General features: G+C 53.6%; 1 protein-coding gene across 1 annotated transcript; it reads left to right on the top strand.

The window, feature by feature from the left end:
* Positions 1–1,685: 1,685 nt before the first annotated feature.
* Positions 1,686–18,166, top strand: NR0B2 (nuclear receptor subfamily 0 group B member 2). Its single transcript, XM_032973458.2, has 2 exons — positions 1,686–4,662; positions 17,225–18,166. The coding sequence occupies exons 1-2, from the start codon at positions 2,199–2,201 to the stop codon at positions 17,464–17,466; spliced, it is 2,706 nt and encodes a 901-aa protein (XP_032829349.2). The 5' UTR covers positions 1,686–2,198; the 3' UTR covers positions 17,467–18,166.
* The last annotated feature ends 440 nt before the right edge of the window (positions 18,167–18,606 follow it).

Genomic DNA, 18,606 nt, shown 5'->3' with positions numbered 1-18,606 from the left:
TCTGTATATTTGTGTGTGTGCTATGCATGTATATGATGTATAGTTGCGTGTGCTATACATGTATATGATGTATAGGTGTGTGTACTATACATGTATATGCTGTATAGTTGTGTGTGTACTATACATGTATATGATGTATAGGTGTGTGTGTACTATACATGTATATGCTGTATAGTTGTGTGTGTGCTATACATGTATATGCTGTATAGTTGTGTGTGTGCTATACATGTATATGCTGTATAGTTGTGTGTGTGCTATACATGTATATGATGTATAGTTGTGTGTGCTATACATGTATATGATGTATAGTTGCGTGTGTGCTATACATGTATATGCTGTATAGTTGTGTGCGTGCTATACATGTATATGATGTATAGGTGTGTGTGTACTATACATGTATATGCTGTATAGTTGTGTGTGTGCTATACATGTATATGCTGTATAGTTGTGTGCTATACATGTATATGATGTATAGTTGTGTGTGCTATACATGTATATGATGTATAGTTGTGTGTGTGCTATACATGTATATGCTGTATAGTTATGTGTGTACTATACATGTATATGATGTATAGTTGTCTGTGCTATACATGTATATGCTGTATAGTTGTGTGTACTATACATGTATATGCTGTATAGGTGTGTGTGTACTATACATGTATATGATGTATAGGTGTGTGTGCTATACATGTATATGCTGTATAGTTGTGTGTGTGCTATACATGTATATGCTGTATAGTTGTGTGTGTGTGCTATACATGTATATGCTGTATAGTTGTGTGTGTGCTATACATGTATATGCTGTATAGTTGTGTGTGTACTATACATGTATATGCTGTATAGTTGTGTGTGTGCTATACATGTATATGCTGTATAGTTGTGTGTGTGCTATACATGTATATGATGTATAGTTGTGTGTGTGCTATACATGTATATGCTGTATAGTTGTGTGTGTGCTATACATGTATATGATGTATAGGTGTGTGTGCTATACATGTATATGCTGTATAGTTGTGTGTGTGCTATACATGTATATGCTGTATAGTTGTGTGTGTGCTATACATGTATATGCTGTATAGTTGTGTGTGTGCTATACATGTATATGATGTATAGTTGTGTGTGTGCTATACATGTATATGCTGTATAGTTGTGTGTGTGCTATACATGTATATGATGTATAGGTGTGTGTGCTATACATGTATATGCTGTATAGTTGTGTGTGTGCTATACATGTATATGCTGTATAGTTGTGTGTGTGCTATACATGTATATGATGTATAGGTGTGTGTGCTATACATGTATATGCTGTATAGTTGTGTGTGTGCTATACATGTATATGATGTATAGTTGTGTGTGCTATACATGTATATGCTGTATAGTTGTGTGTGTGCTATACATGTATATGCTGTATAGTTGTGTGTGTGCTATACATGTATATGCTGTGTGCTGTATAGGCAATCGAGCGCGCGCGAGCCGTTGCTGTGAGGTGGGAGGGAGAGCGGCGCCCCCCCCCCGCCCCTCTCTGTCAGCGAGCCGATTGATGGCCCGGGCCGCGGGGGCTCGGGCGAGGTGGGCTGGGAGGGGCCGAGAGGAAGCGGGGGGGGGGGTCTCTGTGTGTGGACGAGGGGGGCGAGGGGCGTGAGGGGGTGGCGGGGGGAGGGGGTGGGGCCGCGGAGCGGTCAAGGTCCCTCTCCGGTATAAGACGCCGCGGGCCAGAGAGAGAGAGACAGAGAGAGAGACACTCGCAAGCTGCACAGAGCCACACACGCGCCCAGAGACAGCCCAACGCAGCTGATACTCCCCTTGCGTGGGGCTGCAGTTGAACACAACAAGCCTGTGCCTGTGTGTGCGCCTGGACTCCCCTCGCGTGGAGGCCTGCAGTCCTTCGTAGGGCGCTACTCGCTCGCAAGCACTTGCCCCGACAGTCTGTTGAGGCTACACCGGGGGGTGGGAGGATCGGGCGGCATCTTCTGGCTTGGGCCACGCGCGCGGAGTGTACCAAGACGACAGCCCTGGCTCTCCTCGTGGACACGTTCTGGGCCGACCGTGTGTCCACCATCATCATCGCAGCCCCCTCCACCTCGTCGTCGTCTTCCAGGCCTCGTCACCCTGAGCCCGCGGCGGATGGAACTCGAGCGCCTCCCGCACTGACCTCCTGCGCCCGAGAGGCGGTGTCACTCACGCGGAGCGCCTCCCGCATGAACGACGAGCGGAGCTTCATTGGCTGTGCCACGGGAGGAGACGTTGAAGCGAGTGGTGGAGTTGGTGGTGGTTGCGAAAGACCCAGAAAATCATCATCAACCTCACCATCATCATCATCGCCAGCAACAGCAGCTTCTGAATCATCTGAAACATCACCGTTCACATCATTATACTTGACGTCAACATCATCATCATCTTTAGCAGCATTATCATCAGCAGCAGCTGGAGTTCCATCATTATCATCAGCAGCAGCATCATCAGCAGCAGGAGTATTCGTGGGTCTGCTCCAGCACCAGCAGGACATGGCTTGTCCACGGGCCGTGTCAGCCACGCCGGCTCGGCTGCAACAACAACAACAACAGCAGCAGCAACATCATCAACAACAACATCAACAGCAGCAGCAGCAGGAGACGCGTCGGAGCCCAATCCTCTTCCGCCTGCTGCAGAGCGAGAAGCGCGCGGGGAGCGGAGGGCGCTCGCGGCCAGCGCCATACACGTGGCCCTTCCACCTGCAGCAGCAGCAGCAGCACCATCAGCAGATGATGCAGCTGCAGCAGCAGATCCACCTGCAGAGGCTTCAAATTGAGCAGCAGCAGCAGCAACAGCAGCAGCAGCAGCCGCAGCAGCAGCCGTATAACCTTCGCGTGCAAAAGACTGAGTTGGAGCCAAATACTCAGAGTGAGAAGGTTCATGTTGAGCAGAAATATCAGCAGCAGGTGCAGATTCAAGTTCAGGACACGCACGTTCAGCAGCAGCAGCAGCAACAGCAGCAGTACTACCAGCTGCAGGTGCAGAAGGTTCATCTGAACGATCAACATCTTGATCATCAGCCACAGCAGCGGCAGCGGCAAGAGGAGGAGGAAGTTGGACTTCAGCAACAGAAGCGCCACCACCACCATCATCATCATCAACACCACTATCAGCAGCAGCAGCAGAACCAGCAGCAACAGCAGCTGCAGCAGAACCAGCAGCAGCTGCAGCAGCAGCAGCAGCAGCAACAACAGCAGCAGCTCCAGGATGTCGAGGAGGCGGAGCCGCTGGTGCCGCTGCCCTCGAGCTGCGCCTGCGTGCCGCGGCGTCGCCTCGTGCTGCGCTCCCCGCCGCACTCGACCCGCCAGGCGGCCTGGGCGGTGCTCGCCAAGACGCTCCGCTTCGTCAAGACGCTGCCCTCCTTCTGGCAGCTGCCGCGCCGCGACCGCCTCCTGCTCGCCCGGCACGCCTGGGCGCCCCTCTTCCTGCTCGGCCTGGCGCAGGAGCGACTGCCCGTGGAGGTGAGCGCAGAGCCCGAGCCGAGCCTCCTTCGACGGCTCCTCAGCGAGCCCGACGTTGAAGACGGCGGTGCTGGTGGTGGTGGTGCTGGTGGTGCTGGTTGTGGTGGTGGTGGTTGTGGTGGTGGTGCTGGTGGTGCTGGCGGTGGTTGTGGTGCTGGTAGTGGTGGTGGTGGTGCTGGTGGTGGTACCGAGAGCTGTACAGGAGACAACATGAACAGCAGCTGTGGTGGCACTGCTGTCGATGGTGGTGGTGGTAACGGAGGCGTTCGGGGCAGTGCCATTGCGGTGGAACACGTTGACGGTGATGACAACAACAACAACAATGATGACAACAACAACAACAACGATGATGATGATGATGACGATCTCAAGAGGGCGAACTTATTGACGGCGTCGATGACGGCGGTGCAGAGAGGTGGGGACGACCAACGCTGTTGCCGCTCCGGCAGGCAGCAGGCACATCGTCGTGGTGCCCAGACCTGCCTCGCGTCCTCGCCCCGCTCCTCCTCCTCCTCCTCGTCCTCCTCCTCCTCCTCCTCCCCGCTCCCTTCCAAGAGTCCCAGCCGCCACAGCAGCGACTCGCCCCACAGCGGCACCATCACCAGCACGACCAGCAACACCACCACCCTCGTCGCCAGCAACACCACCACCCTCATCACCAGCAACACCACCACCACCATCAGCAGCAGCGACACCAACGACATCTTCAGACGCAGCAGGTGCCGCAGCAGAAGCCCTCAAGATGTCACAAGCAGCAGCAGCAGCAGCAGTCGCAACAGCGACAGTCCTCAGCCCATGGCCAAAAGCACGACCCCTCTGCCCCACACGGACACGACAAGCCCGGCACTCGCCACCACCAACAACAGCAGCAGCAGCTGTGTTAGCCCGCAGACGAACAGCAACAGCAGGAGTCCTCTGCTCATCACCAACACAGCGACGCCCGGGAACAACAACAGCAGCAGCAGCAGTAGCGGCAGCAGCAGCGGCAGCAGCCCTCAGCCCATCGTCATCGGAGGCGGCTCGCTGAGACAGCGCGCAGGAGCGGCCGGGAGCCCGGGGCGATCGTCTCCCGCGATCCTGCAGGCGGACGCCATCCACAAGGTGCAGAGCTTCTTGGACAAGTGCAGGCGGCTCGACATCGACCCCAAGGAGTACGCCTACCTCAAGGGCATCGTGCTCTTCAACCCCGGTGAGGCATCGCACACTCCCCACGCACGCAGGGGGCGACAGACCGAGTGGTGCTCGGTTGTGGCAGGGGGGTGGGGAGCGGTCGTGGAGCGGTTAGCGCGCTGCGCTGAGAACCCGGCGACACGACTTCGAGTCTCGCTCACGGCCATCACCCGTGACGATTATGTAAACCGGTCATGGGCCTCCCCTGGGTCGACTCAGCCTCAAATAAGTACCTGGTGCGGTGTGTAAAAACATCGCCACTGGGGGAGACAAAGGCGGCCGGGCGTGGTGCTGGCCACCCACCCCCTCGTGTGCTGTGCCGGCCTTCATAGGTGCTCGCTAACAGCACTCGCCCCAACAGTCTGTTAAAGGCTATACGGGGGATCTTTGTTTTTGATAGTGCTGGTGGTGGTGCTGGTGGTGGTGCTCGCTAACAGCACTCGCCCCAACAGTCTGTTAAAGGCTATACGGGGTCATTGGTTGCAGGTGCTGAGAGGTAGTTCGTGACGGCGGTGATGCAACACGTGATGGCGGTGGCGGCCGTTATGTGGGGAGCGGTGGTGCAGTGGTTAGCGCGCCGTGCTGCGAACCCGGCGATCCGAGTCTTCGATTCCCCTTCACCGCCAACACCAAGTGGCGATTTTATGAACGGGTTTCTGTGCTTCCCCTGGGTCGACTCAGCCTCAAATAAGTACCTGTTGCGGTGTGTAAAAACATCGCCACTTGGGGAGACAAAGGCGGCCGGGCGTGGTGCTGGCCACCCGCCTCCGGACGTGGCGTGTCGGCCCTTATAGGCGCTACTCGCTACTGGCAGCACTTGCCCCTATCGTCTGTGAGGGCTATACGGGGGGTCTCTGTCTTTGGTGACCATTGTAACGTTCATGATGATGGTCGCGTTGGCGGTAATTGTGGCAGTGGTGTTTAGTGGTGATCGTAATGATGACAGTGATGATAAAGTTGGGCATGTCAATTATGTTAGTGGTGGTGGTGGTGATGATGATAACAATTATAATGACCACGACGATATCTGCTAGTGCTGGTGACGATTGCGATGATACATCTATCTGGCGGCGGTGGTGGTGGTGTTGACTATAATGATTGGTCAAAGTCTATATTCTGAATTTGATGTATTTGTTTTTGCCTCCGCTAACCTCCCGGAGTCGGGAGCAGAGTGAATGAACGTGTCTCGCGCTCCTCAAGTGACAGGTTCACGTGACTTGGGAACTTCCTTGCCGATTACCCACACGCCGAGGAAGGGACAATGTTTGAAAAAACGACATGCAGCTTAGCTCACGCGTTCACTTCGGCAAAAAAAAAAAACCGCAGCTATTTTAGAGGTCGCAATATTCGCGGTTCTGACGCTCGCTATCAGCACTTGCCCCAACAGTCTATGCGTGGGAGCTTTGCCTATGCGTGTCCCTCGTGTGACATTGTAGCGTGCGTTGCTGTGTGTGTCTGTATGAACGTCTGTGTGTGTGTATGAGGTCGTTGTGTGCCTCGAGTGGGGAGCGGTCGTGTACTGTAGCGGTTAGCGCGCCGAGATACGGACCCGGTGACCCCAGTTCGATTCCAAGTTACGGCCAAACACCAGTGATGATTATCTGAAGCGGTCCCGGGCCTCCCCTAGGTCGACTCAGCCTCAAATGAGTACCTGGTGCGGTGTGTAAACATTGCCACTAGGGAGACAAAGGGGTCGGGCGTGGTGCTGGCCACCCACCCCCTCGTGTACCGTTCCGGCCTTCATAGGTGCTCGCTAACAGCACTTGCCCCTACAATCTGTTAAGGCTATAAGGGGATCTTTATCTTTGTTCATCTGTGCGTGTGCCTGTGTCTGTGGGTCACACGCATGGCTGTCTGTGTGTGTGTGTTTATCTGTGCGTGTGTCTGTGGGTTACACGTATGGCTACACTTGCGAAACGTGGACCCCCTTAATGGAGCATCTTCGCCGGTTGGAAACATTTAGGCTGGCCTGCCTACGATCCATCCTGGGTTTGACCAGGCTGGATTGTGTGAGGAGCTCACAAATCCTTGAAAGATCTGGACAAGGTCCCATCAGTGATCTCCTCCGGCAGGCAAGGCTGCGTTGGCTGGGTCATGTAGCCCGCTGCCCAGCCACCGCATGCCGAAACAGCTTTTGTTCAGCCGGATCGAGGGGGCTAAGCGGGCGTGGCACGGGCTAGAGAAGAGATGGAGTGATGTGGTACAGGAGGACGTGGAGCTGAGTGGACTTGCCGATGACTGGTACCAGAGGTGTCCAGATCGGCCTCTGTGGAGGAGGCTCGTGAAGGACGCTATTGGGTAGTTGGAGGCAGTCGCCCTCCAACAACAACGGAGGGCGGAGGAGCGACGCTCACAACAACGAGCGGAGCGCCGGTGTGGCTAAAGCACAGCAGATTGGCATAGTAGGGGGCACAGCTGGTGCATCAGCCAGTCATCTCAGTCAGTCGACCCGTGGCACCTGGGTCTGCCCCGTGACCTCCTGCCTGCGGACGTTCGACACTTCACATGGCCTCAAGGTGCACATGGCCTGGCACAAGCGTCGTGGTGACGTCACCGCCACTTAGTGGCGAATGGCGGTTGTTGTTGTTACGCGTATGGCTGTCTGTGTGTGTGTGTTTATCTGTGCGTGTGTCTGTGGGTTACACGTATGGCTGTCTGTGTGTGTGTGTTTATCTGTGCGTGTGTCTGTGTCTGTGGGTTACATGTATGGCTGTGTTTGTGTGTTTATCTGTGCGTGTGTCTGTGTCTGTGGGTTACACGTATGGCTGTCTGTGTTTGTGTGTTTATCTGTGTCTGTGTCTGTGGGTTACACGTATTGGTTGTCTCTCTGTGTGTGTGTTTATCTGTGCGTGCGGGGAGCGGTAGTGCAATGAACCCGGCGACCCGAGTTCGATTCCCCCTCACGGCCACCAACAGTTACGGTTATCTGAACCGGTACTCGGTCTCCCGTAGGTCGACTCGGCCTCAAATGTGTACCTAGTGCGATTTGTACGCGTCGCCACTATGGAGACAAAGGCGGCCGGGCGTGGTGCTGGCCACCCACCCCCTTGTGTGCCGTGCAGGCCTTCATAGGTGCTACTTGCTAACAGAACTTGCCCCAACAGTCTGTGAAGACTATGCGGGGGATCTTTGTCTTTGCATCTGTGCGTCTGAGTGGAGGCTGCTGGAGATAAAAGGGCTCCTAGTCTATGCTTGCGCGTGATGATGGCAGCAGCAGCAGCAGCAAGGCACCGTTCAGGAGTTCAATGCCAATGTTGAGGTCTGCTACTGGCCACGACGAGAGGGCTTCTTCAGAGAGACTTCGTGTCGTGTCGCTGTTCCTCCTCCTCCACAGTGAGTCCACTGTGCTGTCAGTAGTGTGGGTGGCATGGCCACAAACACACGACTGTGAATTGTCTTCCATGCGTCTCTATGTATCTCTTTGGGTCTCTATGTATCTCTATGGGTATCCATGTATATCTATGGGTATCCATGTATGTCTATGGGTCTCTATGGGTATCCATGTATCTCTATGTATCTCTTTGGGTCTATATGGGTTTACCATACGGTCTATAGTGTGGTTTGCATGACCACAATCTCACGGGGGCTTGTCTTTAATGTTTCTCTGTGTATCTCTATGGGTCAGTTGATGGAGTTCGCCACCACCGTGAATGTATTCGTGGGCATTATTGGGTGAATCTGGAGCAATCGCGTACACACATGGCCTAGCAGTAACGATCACGTAACCATGGATGTGTCGTTAAACCCGCCACCACCCGACACAGCCAGTGAGTGAGGTTTGTCGCGTGAACAAAACATGCCAATTAGTTCACTGGTTCAGCACCACCGGTGTGTTGAAGTGGCGCGTTTGACGACACGTTCATATTTACGCGATCGATGATAAAACAAACCCTTTATTATGGATGATATTTGTCGCAAAGCCCTACTGCTGCTACTCGTTAAACTGACCGGTGGCACACCGCTAGCTACAACCACGGGGAAGGCACATCGTACGCCTCGCGCGCGCGTCCGAAGGCAAGCGTGTTCGACGTTACTTTGCGAACGCGTGAATCGAAAACGCTGACATCGAATACATTTAACAGGTCTACGACTGCTCATCGTCGTGGCCGAGGGAGGCACGGCCATGCCCTCGGCAAACAACCAAATGGCGCGATACATATATTTGTTTTTATTTATATATTCATTTGTTTTTGTTGGAATTCGGCAAAAGAACAAAAGAAAATCAATGAAATCTTTCAAGAGCCACAGTGCAAGGTTGGTGAGCTCGTGACGGGGTTGGACCCCTTCAATAAAATGACGTCACGAAGCAGTCACGAAGCGACCCCCACGCCCCGCCCCCTCTGGAGGGGGGCGGGGCGTGGCGTGGCGCTGCAAACAAAGCGCAGGGGCTGTCACGTGCCGAGGAATCACGCTCCGCATTCGATGCGAAGTTGCCGCCGCCGCCGCTGCCCGGTGCGGTGATCGTCCAAGAGTCCCGGAGGCCCGTTGCATCGTGGGAGTTGAAAGAGCGGAGCGGGTTCCTGAGCACCGCCCACCACCCACCACCCCTGGCCACCGCGACAGCAGGGTACATGCGGGCATCACAGTTCGTCGATGATCACGCGTGCCGGTGGGGGTAGAGAAGTTTGGATCTCGACAACCGCTGTGGAAGCATCGGCCAAGTGACTCTGTGGACGGTGGCGGCGCTTGCAGGCAGCGGCGGCAGCAACAGCGGCGAGCTGCTGTTGCTGCTGCTGCCTGTCTGCCTGCCTGTGCCTTCAGTTCCAAGCACGTTTTATTGTACGCACGCACGCACGTAGGCGTGTTGAACTTCTTTCGCACCGTACGGGTGCCAACCGCGCCAATCGTTGTTTTTTTTCCACATATCGATTTCGAAGCCGTGGTGGAGATTCCACATTGCCGTGACGAGGGCCAGACTGTTTCGTACCGCATCATCATACCGTTTGGCTCGTCACAACGCGATAACCAATTTTAGCGACCCACGTGGATGATTGCTGGGGGTCGACACGATGAGTACCAAGTTGCTGCTGCGACTTAGCTCCGTTTTTTTTCTCTCCAATCGTGAAGTTACTCAGCCAAAAGGCGCGCGGAGGCCTCGGCCAGTCCCTGCGGCCAGTAACAAGCAGCACGGATAGAGCTGTGATGGTCGCGAGGTGGGAGATCATTGCATCGAGCTGCGCGCATCTCTCACGGAAGCACCGCTTGAATGTCGACCGTGCAACACGACGGCACAGACAATGTGGCAGGTTCTGCCCGGAGCAGCTCCGTTTAAATCTCTGCTGGGGGGGGGCGACCTCATCCATCACGTCTGCGGCGGTTGATAAAATTCGCACTCACTTTGTGAAAAATTCCATGCATATACAATAGGTTGGTTTGGTTAAATGCCAAAAATGTGTTTTTTTTACCGGTCTTGGGCATCCCCAAGGTAGACTCAACCTTAAGTTGGTGCCTAATGCAGTGTGCAAACATCAGTAGTGGCGAGACAGAGGTGCTGGTTCTGTGCTGGCTTTAATAGGTGCTCGCTAACAGCACTTGACCCAATCGTCTGCTCATGTCTGTATGTGGGTGATCACTGTGATTGTCTCGGCGGTTGGGGAGAGGTGAAGCGGCGTGGCTACGGATAACAGTGGAAAATATCTAAACCGATTTTGGGTTTGCTCCCTAGGTCGACTCAGCCTGAAATGAGTACTCGTTGTAGTGTGTAAATATCAGCACTGGGGGGTTAAAAGCGTCCGGGCGTGGTGTTAGCCACACCGTTCCGGCCTTAATAGGTGCTCGCTAACAGCACTGTTAAAGGCTCTACGGGGGATCTTCGTTTGTGTGGGTAAGTGAGTGGGTGAGTGAATGAGTGGATTAGTGAGTGAGTGGGTTAGCAAGTGGCTGAGAGTGAATGAGTGGGTTAGTGAGTGAATGAGTGGGTTAGCAAGTGGCTGAGAGTGAATGAGTGGGTGAGTGAGTGGGTTAGCAAGTGGCTGAGAGTGAATGAGTGGGTTAGTGAGTGAGTGGGTTAGCAAGTGGCTGAGAGTGAATGAGTGGGCGAGTGAGTGGGTTAGCAAGTGGCTGAGAGTGAATGAGTGGGCGAGTTAGTGAGTGGGTTAGCAAGTGGCTGAGAGGGAATGAGTGGGTGAGTGAGTGAGTGGGTTAGCAAGTGGCTGAGAGTGAATGAGTGGGTTAGTGAGTGAGTGGGTGGGTTAGCAAGTGGCTGAGAGTGAATGAGTGCGTTAGTGAGTGAGTGGGTGGGTTAGCAAGTGGCTGAGAGTGAATGAGTGGGCGAGTGAGTGAGTTAGTGGGTTAGCAAGTGGCTGAGAGTGAATGAGTGGGTGAGTGAGTGGTTGGGTTAGCAAGTGGCTGAGAGTGAATGAGTGGGCGAGTGAGTGAGTGAGTTAGCAAGTGGCTGAGAGTGAATGAGTGGGTTAGTGAGTGAGTGAGTGAGTGGGTTAGCAAGTGGCTGAGAGTGAATGAGTGGGTGAGTGAGTGAGTGGGTTAGCAAGTGGCTGAGAGTGAATGAGTGGGTTAGTGAGTGAGTGGGTGGGTTAGCAAGTGGCTGAGAGTGAATGAGTGGGTGAGCGAGTGAGTGAGTGGGTTAGCAAGTAGCTGAGAGTGAATGAGTGGGTTAGTGAGTGAGTGGGTTAGCAAGTGGCTGAGAGTGAATGAGTGGGTTAGTGAGTGAGTGGGTGGGTTAGCAAGTGGCTGAGAGTGAATGAGTGGGTTAGTGAGTGAGTGGGTGGGTTAGCAAGTGGCTGAGAGTGAATGAGTGGGTGAGCGAGTGAGTGAGTGGGTTAGCAAGTAGCTGAGAGTGAATGAGTGGGTTAGTGAGTGAGTGGGTTAGCAAGTGGCTGAGAGTGAATGAGTGGGTTAGTGAGTGAGTGGGTGGGTTAGCAAGTGGCTGAGAGTGAATGAGTGGGCGAGTGAGTGAGTGGGTTAGCAAGTGGCTGAGAGTGAATGAGTGGGCGAGTGAGTTAGTGGGTTAGCAAATGGCTGAGAGTGAATGAATGGTTTAGTGAGTGAGTGGGTGGGTTAGCTAGTGGCTGAGAGTGAACGAGTGGGTTAGTGAGTGAGTGAGTGGGTTAGCAAGTGGCTGAGAGTGAATGAGTGGGTTAGTGAGTGAGTGGGTTAGCAAGTGGCTGAGAGTGAATGAGTGGGTGAGTGAGTGAGTGGGTTAGCAAGTGGCTGAGAGTGAATGAGTGGGTGAGTGAGTGAGTGGGTTAACAAGTGGCTGAGAGTGAACGAGTGGGTTAGTGAGTGAGTTTGTGGGTTAGCAAGTGGCTGAGAGTGAATGAGTGGGTTAGTGAGTGAGTGGGTGGGTTAGCAAGTGGCTGAGAGTGAATGAGTGGGTGAGTGAGTTGGATGAGACGACACAGTCCGTGTCTGGTAGACCGAGTTCTCCATACACATGGAGCAGTGCCGATTCAGATATGACTCGCCACGCATGTTAGCCATGAATGGAACTCGAGTTTGACACAGAGGCTTTCGCGATCAATATCATCCATAATACGGGGGGGGGGGGGTTGTCACGTATGATTTTCTCTCCAACACACCGGTGTGCTGTACTCGTAACGAATTGGTACGTTCTGTTTACGTGACAAACCTTACTAGTTGGCTGTGTCGGGTGGTGGCGGGTTTAACGACACATTTATATTTACGCGATCTAACCCCCAAAAAACCTCATCTATTGTAGATGGCACTCTACTCAGTGGGTTCATCGCGCACTGCGCTAACCACTGCGCCACCGCTCCACCCTCCCACAACAACAACAACAACAAGAACAACCGCCGTTTCTCATTAGGTGACGGTGTCTACGTTATATGATTAAGGACCACTGTCCGAAACATCGTCGACTGTATATTTTCCTTTTGAAGCTACGGTGTTATTGAGGAATGTGAGTTTTTAAATGTATATATGATGGGGGGAGCGGTGGTGCAGCGGTTGGCGCACTACGCTACAAACGCGGTGGCCCGAGTTCGATTCCCAGACACGGAATAATCATTTCACTCTATGGTTAAATAAATATAACGTTTGCAAAGCAACCTGTACATTGCACTAAAGAATTGCATTCTAAAATACGTATAACTCATTTTACGATGTCAAGAAAAACTGTTCGTTTTGGGGGTTGTTTTTGTCTTGTATCGACAATAGGATCTGTAATATTGTACCCCCCCAAACACCTCCAGGGTGGGCAGCGGGAGTCATCCCACGAGACCACGCGACGCATTGTCCATAGACACGCCGACGGTGAAACACCGCCACCGTCATCACAATCATTGTTCCACTGCTGGATGAAGACCTCCCCAATGCCGCGTTGTTCGGTGATGCCAAACGCATAGGCACAGATGAAAGGTCCCGGGGGGCACGTGCCATCAGCGAGCGCACACGGACACAGGCACACGAGACCACGACAAAAGATCTCCCGTGTAAACTCGAACAGACTGTTGGGGCAAGTGCTGTTAGAAAGGAACTATTACAACACGCGTCGGCAACGACATCCAACAAAGGACACACACGCAACCCTATACAAACGCTTCGCCATCTATGCATTTACACACACGTCTATACAAAGAAAGACAGAGATCCCCCTTGTAGCCTTCACAGACTGTTGGGCAAAGTGCTGTTAGCAAGTAGCATCTATGAAGGCCAGCACAGCACACGAGGGGGTGGGTGTCCAGCACTACGCCCGAACGCCTTTGTCTCCCCGGTGGCGATGTTTTTACACACCGCACCAGGTACTCATTTGAGGCGGAGTCGACCTAGGGGATGCCCGGGACCGGTACGAATGGAACTCCTCACTGGTATTGATGGCGGGAATCGGGAACTCGCGTCGGCAGGTTCGGAGCGCGGCACGCTCACCACCGCGTCACCACTCTCCAGAATCTGTGATTCCTTCATCACAGCCCTCTGTGATTCATTCATCACAGCCCTCTGTGATTCATTCATCACAGCCCTCTGTGATTCATTCACTCATCGCAGCCCTCTGTGATTCATTCATCACAGCCCTCTGTGATTCATTCATCACAGCCCTCTGTGATTCATTCATCGCAGCCCTCTGTGATTAATTCATCACAGCCCTCTGTGATTCATTCATCACAACCCTCTGTGATTAATCAGCCCTCTGTGATTCACTCATCGCAGCCCTCTGTGATTCATTCATCACAGCCCTCTGTGATTCATTCATCACAGCCCTCTGTGATTCATTCATCACAACCCTCTGTGATTCATTCATCACAGCCCTCTGATTCAATCATCACAACCCTCTGTGATTCATTCATCACAACCCTCTGTGATTCATTCATCACAGCCCTCTGTGATTCATTCATCACAGCCCTCTGTGATTCATTCATCACAGCCCTCTGATTCATTCATCACAACCCTCTGTGATTCATTCAGCACAACCCTCTGTGATTCATTCATCACAGCCCTCTGTGATTCATTCATCACAGCCCTCTAATTAATTCATCACAACCCTCTGTGATTCATTCATCACAACCCTCTGTGATTCATTCATCACAGCCCTCTGTGATTCATTCATCACAGCCCTCTGTGATTCATTCATCACATCCCTCTGTGATTCATTCATCACAGCCCTCTGTGATTCATTCATCACAACCCTCTGTGATTCATTCATCACAGCCCTCTGTGATTCATTCATCACAGCCCTCTGATTCATTCAGCACACCCATCTGTGATTCATTCATCACAACCCTCTGTGATTCATTCATCACAGCCCCCTGTGATTCATTCATCACAGCCCTCTGTGATTCATTCATCACATCCCTCTGTGATTCATTCATCACAGCCCTCTGTGATTCATTCATCACAGCCCTCTGTGATTCATTCATCACAGCCCTCTGTGATTCATTCATCACAGCCCTCTGTGATCCGTTCATCACAACCCTCTGTGATTTATTCACTCATCGCAGCCCTCTGTGATTCATTCATCACAGCCCTCTGTGATTCATTCATCACAGCCCTCTGTGATTCATTCATCACAACCCTCTGTGATTGATTCACTCACCGCAGCCCTCTATGATTCATTCATCACAGCCCTCTGTGATTCATTCATCACAGCCCTATGTGATTCATTCATCACAGCCCTCTGTGATTCATTCATCACAACCCTCTGTGATTGATTCACTCATCGCAGCCCTCTGTGATTCATTCATCACAGCCCTCTGTGATTCAATCATCACAGCCCTCTGTGATTCATTCATCACAACCCTCTGTTATGCATTCACTCATCGCAGCCCTCTGTGATTCATTCATCACAGCATCTCACTTTGGAATGTCCTGCCAGCATTTCACTTTTTGAATCTCCTCCTCATCGTCTCTCAAGCTCTTGCAACTTTGCGTTTGCCATTCGCTCTCACCTACGACCGTATCTAACAGCCGCAATTCGTGCTGTTTGTTGCTGGCCGCTTAGAGGTTAGGGTCGTGTAACCTCTGTGCTCAGCAAAGACCGTGCTGCTGCAATACAATCATTGGGTGTTGGGAGGCCTCACTGGCCGACAGTTCGATTCCCGGGCCAGGGCTGACGTGGTTTGTGAGTGCTATCAGCACCGTTGACTCGCGGCGTGGATGCCTGTGTGTTTGTCTCTCTGCGTAGTGTGGAGTTTATCACCTCGCTCGTGTGTTATCTTCATGGCTGGGTGTCTGGGGAGGGAGGGGGGCGAGTACGACTCGTCATGATTAGGCGGCCGCTAGACCCCAAATTTGGAGCGCTGCTGGTTACGGGTTGACTCAGGGCTAACTCAGCCCGTCATCACCAACATCCCGGCAGGGTCAGTAAAACGAGTACCAAAATGTGGAGAAAGTAACAGTGGTTGTGTTATGGATAGACTCGCTCCACGTTGCTAGAGCAACGTGGAATTTCCACCCCACTGTCGTCAGATCTGAAACACAGAGCGCTCAATAGAACGCTTGGATTTAACTCGTAACTGTTTTATCGCTTTATTAATTTAACACGAGGTAGGGCCCACTGGGCTGATATGCGTTGCTCTCTTTCAGGAGCGCACCTGGGCCGTCACAACGAATGACAATGAAGCTGAACGAATTGGCTTATCAGCCACCTGGGCGATTTACCGCAGCCAGACACTCTAAACCCCCTCTCCCCGTGAGCATGAGAGCGTGGCTCTAGGTGGTGTTGGTGGTGGTGTTGGCGGTGGTGTTGGTGGTGGTGTTGGTGGTGGTGTTGGTGGTGGTGTTGGTGGTGGTGTTGGCGGTGGTGTTGGTGGTGGTGTTGGCGGTGGTGTTGGTTGTGGTGTTGGTGGTGGTGTTGGTGGTGGTGTTGGTGCTGGTGTTGGTGGTGGTGTTGGTGCTGGTGTTGGTGGTGGTGTTGGTGCTGGTGTTGGTGGTGGTGTTGGTGGTGGTGTTGGTGCTGGTGTTGGTGGTGGTGTTGGTGCTGGTGTTGGTGGTGTTGGTGTTGGTGGTGGTGTTGGTGGTGGTGTTGGTGGTGGTGTTGGTGGTGGGTGTTGGTGGTGGTGGTGTTGGTGGTGTTGGTGGTGGGTGTTGGTGCTGGTGTTGGTGGTGGTGTTGGTGGTGGTGTTGGTGGTGTTGGTGTTGGTGCTGGTGTTGGTGCTGGTGTTGGTGGTGTTGGTGGTGGGTGTTGGTGGTGGTGTTGGTGCTGGTGTTGGTGCTGGTGTTGGTGGTGTTGGTGGTGGGTGTTGGTGGGTGTTGGTGCTGGTGTTGGTGCTGGTGTTGGTGGTGTTGGTGTTGGTGCTGGTGGTGGTGTTGGTGGTGTTGGTGGTGGGTGTTGGTGCTGGTGTTGGTGGTGGTGCTGGTGTTGGTGGTGGGTGTTGGTGCTGGTGTTGGTGGTGGTGCTGGTGTTGGTGGTGGGTGTTGGTGGTGGTGTTGGTGGTGGTACTGGTGTTGGTGCTGGTGTTGGTGGTGGTGTTGGTGCTGGTGTTGGTGGTGGTGTTGGTGTTGGTGCTGGTGTTGGTGGTGGTGTTGGTGCTGGTGTTGGTGCTGGTGTTGGTGGTGGTGTTAGTGTACATGATGGTGGCGGGGAGCGGTGGTGTAGCGGTTAGCGCACTGCTCTACAAACCCGGCGACCCGAGTTCGATTCCCCCTCATGGCCAACACCAGTGAAAATTATCTGAACCGGTCCTGAACCTCCCCTAGGTCGACTCAGCCTCAAATGGGTACCTGGGTCGATGTGTAAACATTGCCACTTGGAAGACAAAGGCGGCCAGGCGTGGTGTTGGCCACCCTACCCACTCCCACGCTGTGCCGGCCTTCATAGATTCTCGCTAAAAGCACTTGCCCCAGCGGTCTGTTCAGGCTATACGGGGGATCTTTGTCTTGATGGTGGTGGTGATGCTGATGGTGGTGATGCTGATGGTGGTTATGCTGATGGTGGTGTTGGTGGTGTTGTTTATGGTGGTATTGGTTATGGTGGTATTGGTTATGGTGGTATTGGTGGTGGTATTGCTGATGGTGGTGTTGGTGATGGTGGTGTTGGTGTTGTTGTTTATGGTGGTATTGCTGATGGTGGTGTTGGTGATGCCGATGGTATTGTTGTCAGCCGTGGTGCCTTCATCCCGCGATAACGCCTCCTGCTGCCCCCCGTGCCCCCCCCCCCACTCCTCTAGACGTGGAGAGCCTCTGCGCTCGCGCCTGCGTGCAAGCCCTGCAGCTGGAGGCGCAGCAGGCGCTCTGCGAGTGGGCCCGCGTCTCCGGCTCGCCCGGGCCCCCGCGCCTGGGCCGCCTGCTGCTGGCGCTGTGCCTGCTGCGCTCCGTACCGCCGGCTTCCATCACGCAGCTCTTCTTCGGCTCCAGCCAGGGCGACCTGGCCATTGAGCTCCTGTTGCAGGACCTGCTGCAAGCGCCGTGACCCGCCCTACCGCCCTACCGCCGCACTTTTTGCACCTGGGGGGGGCGAGGGATGCGAACGAGATTGTTCTTTTTGTTTGGCACCCCTGCAGAAGGACACTTGAGGGAATTTCCCGTTGCGGGTGCCTCGAAGGTCGTTACTGCTGCAAGCACTACTGGAAGAATATACTGATGCACAGAAAGTGCGGATAACGCTGCACTTTCAGCACCCTTGGGGCATTTGCTGCCGAAGGGGCGTTCCTACTGCTGCACGGGGCCGCTGGGAGAATGCCCTGCTGCGTGTGCGTTCCCCTGGGGCAGACACTGCTACAGGTGCCCCGAGGGCAAATACTGATGGAGTTATTCATGGGGGCAGGGCCGGGGCATTTGACTGTTGCTGCGGGGGGCTACTGGAAGAATATACTGCTGCACGTACTTGCCCTGAGGGTAGATACTGTTGACAGATGCTCATGGGGCATGCCTGCTGCAAGATGGTCCGAAAGATTTTTGCTGCTGCAGGTATCCTGATATTCATACTCCTGCAAGCTTCCCTTGGGGTGTGGAGGCTGACACTGCTAGAAGTTGCCCTGGGGGAATGCACTGTTACAAAATGCTCCGAGGGCACTATCCTGCCTCCCTACACACTGCACACACTGTACGATGGTCCTGTCAGTCGTGGCTTGCTTGTGGCATTTGGCGTTTAAAGCTGGACTTGGGCCTTCCATGGGTCGATTGTAATATCGTGTCACGTGGGAGGATGGTGGTGCTGTTGTGGGTCATTGGGATGTGCGCCAGCGCTGGGGGCAGGGGAAGACAAAGGCGGCCGGGCATGCGGTCTTCTACCCCCCCCCCCTCCCACCATCGCACAACTACCACAACGCCGGCCTTAATAGGTGCTCGCTAACAGCGCTCGCATTCACTACCTTCAGATTGAACGTCACGGTTCCATCAAGCATTCGCGAGCTCATCTCCAGTTGGCGGCCCTGCTGGAAATTCCACATTCCAGTGGCAGGGAGCGGAGGGGGCAGTCTATTCCTAATCGTGTATTTTCAATGCAAAGTGGTGCTCATTTTAACGAACTCAGACGAGTGGTCTAAGTGGTGGTGATGACTTTAGGCTGAGCTGACCTTGACCGGGAGGCGGGGGGGGGGGACTTGAACCC

The sequence above is a fragment of the Petromyzon marinus genome, chromosome 51 (assembly GCF_048934315.1).
Source record: "Petromyzon marinus isolate PM22_M1 ecotype Great Lakes invasive population chromosome 51, UKy_Petmar_22M1.pri1.0, whole genome shotgun sequence".
Lineage (NCBI taxonomy): Eukaryota > Metazoa > Chordata > Hyperoartia > Petromyzontiformes > Petromyzontidae > Petromyzon > Petromyzon marinus.
The sequence above is the reverse complement of the archived record's forward strand: the minus strand, read 5'-3'. Positions and strand labels throughout refer to the sequence as shown.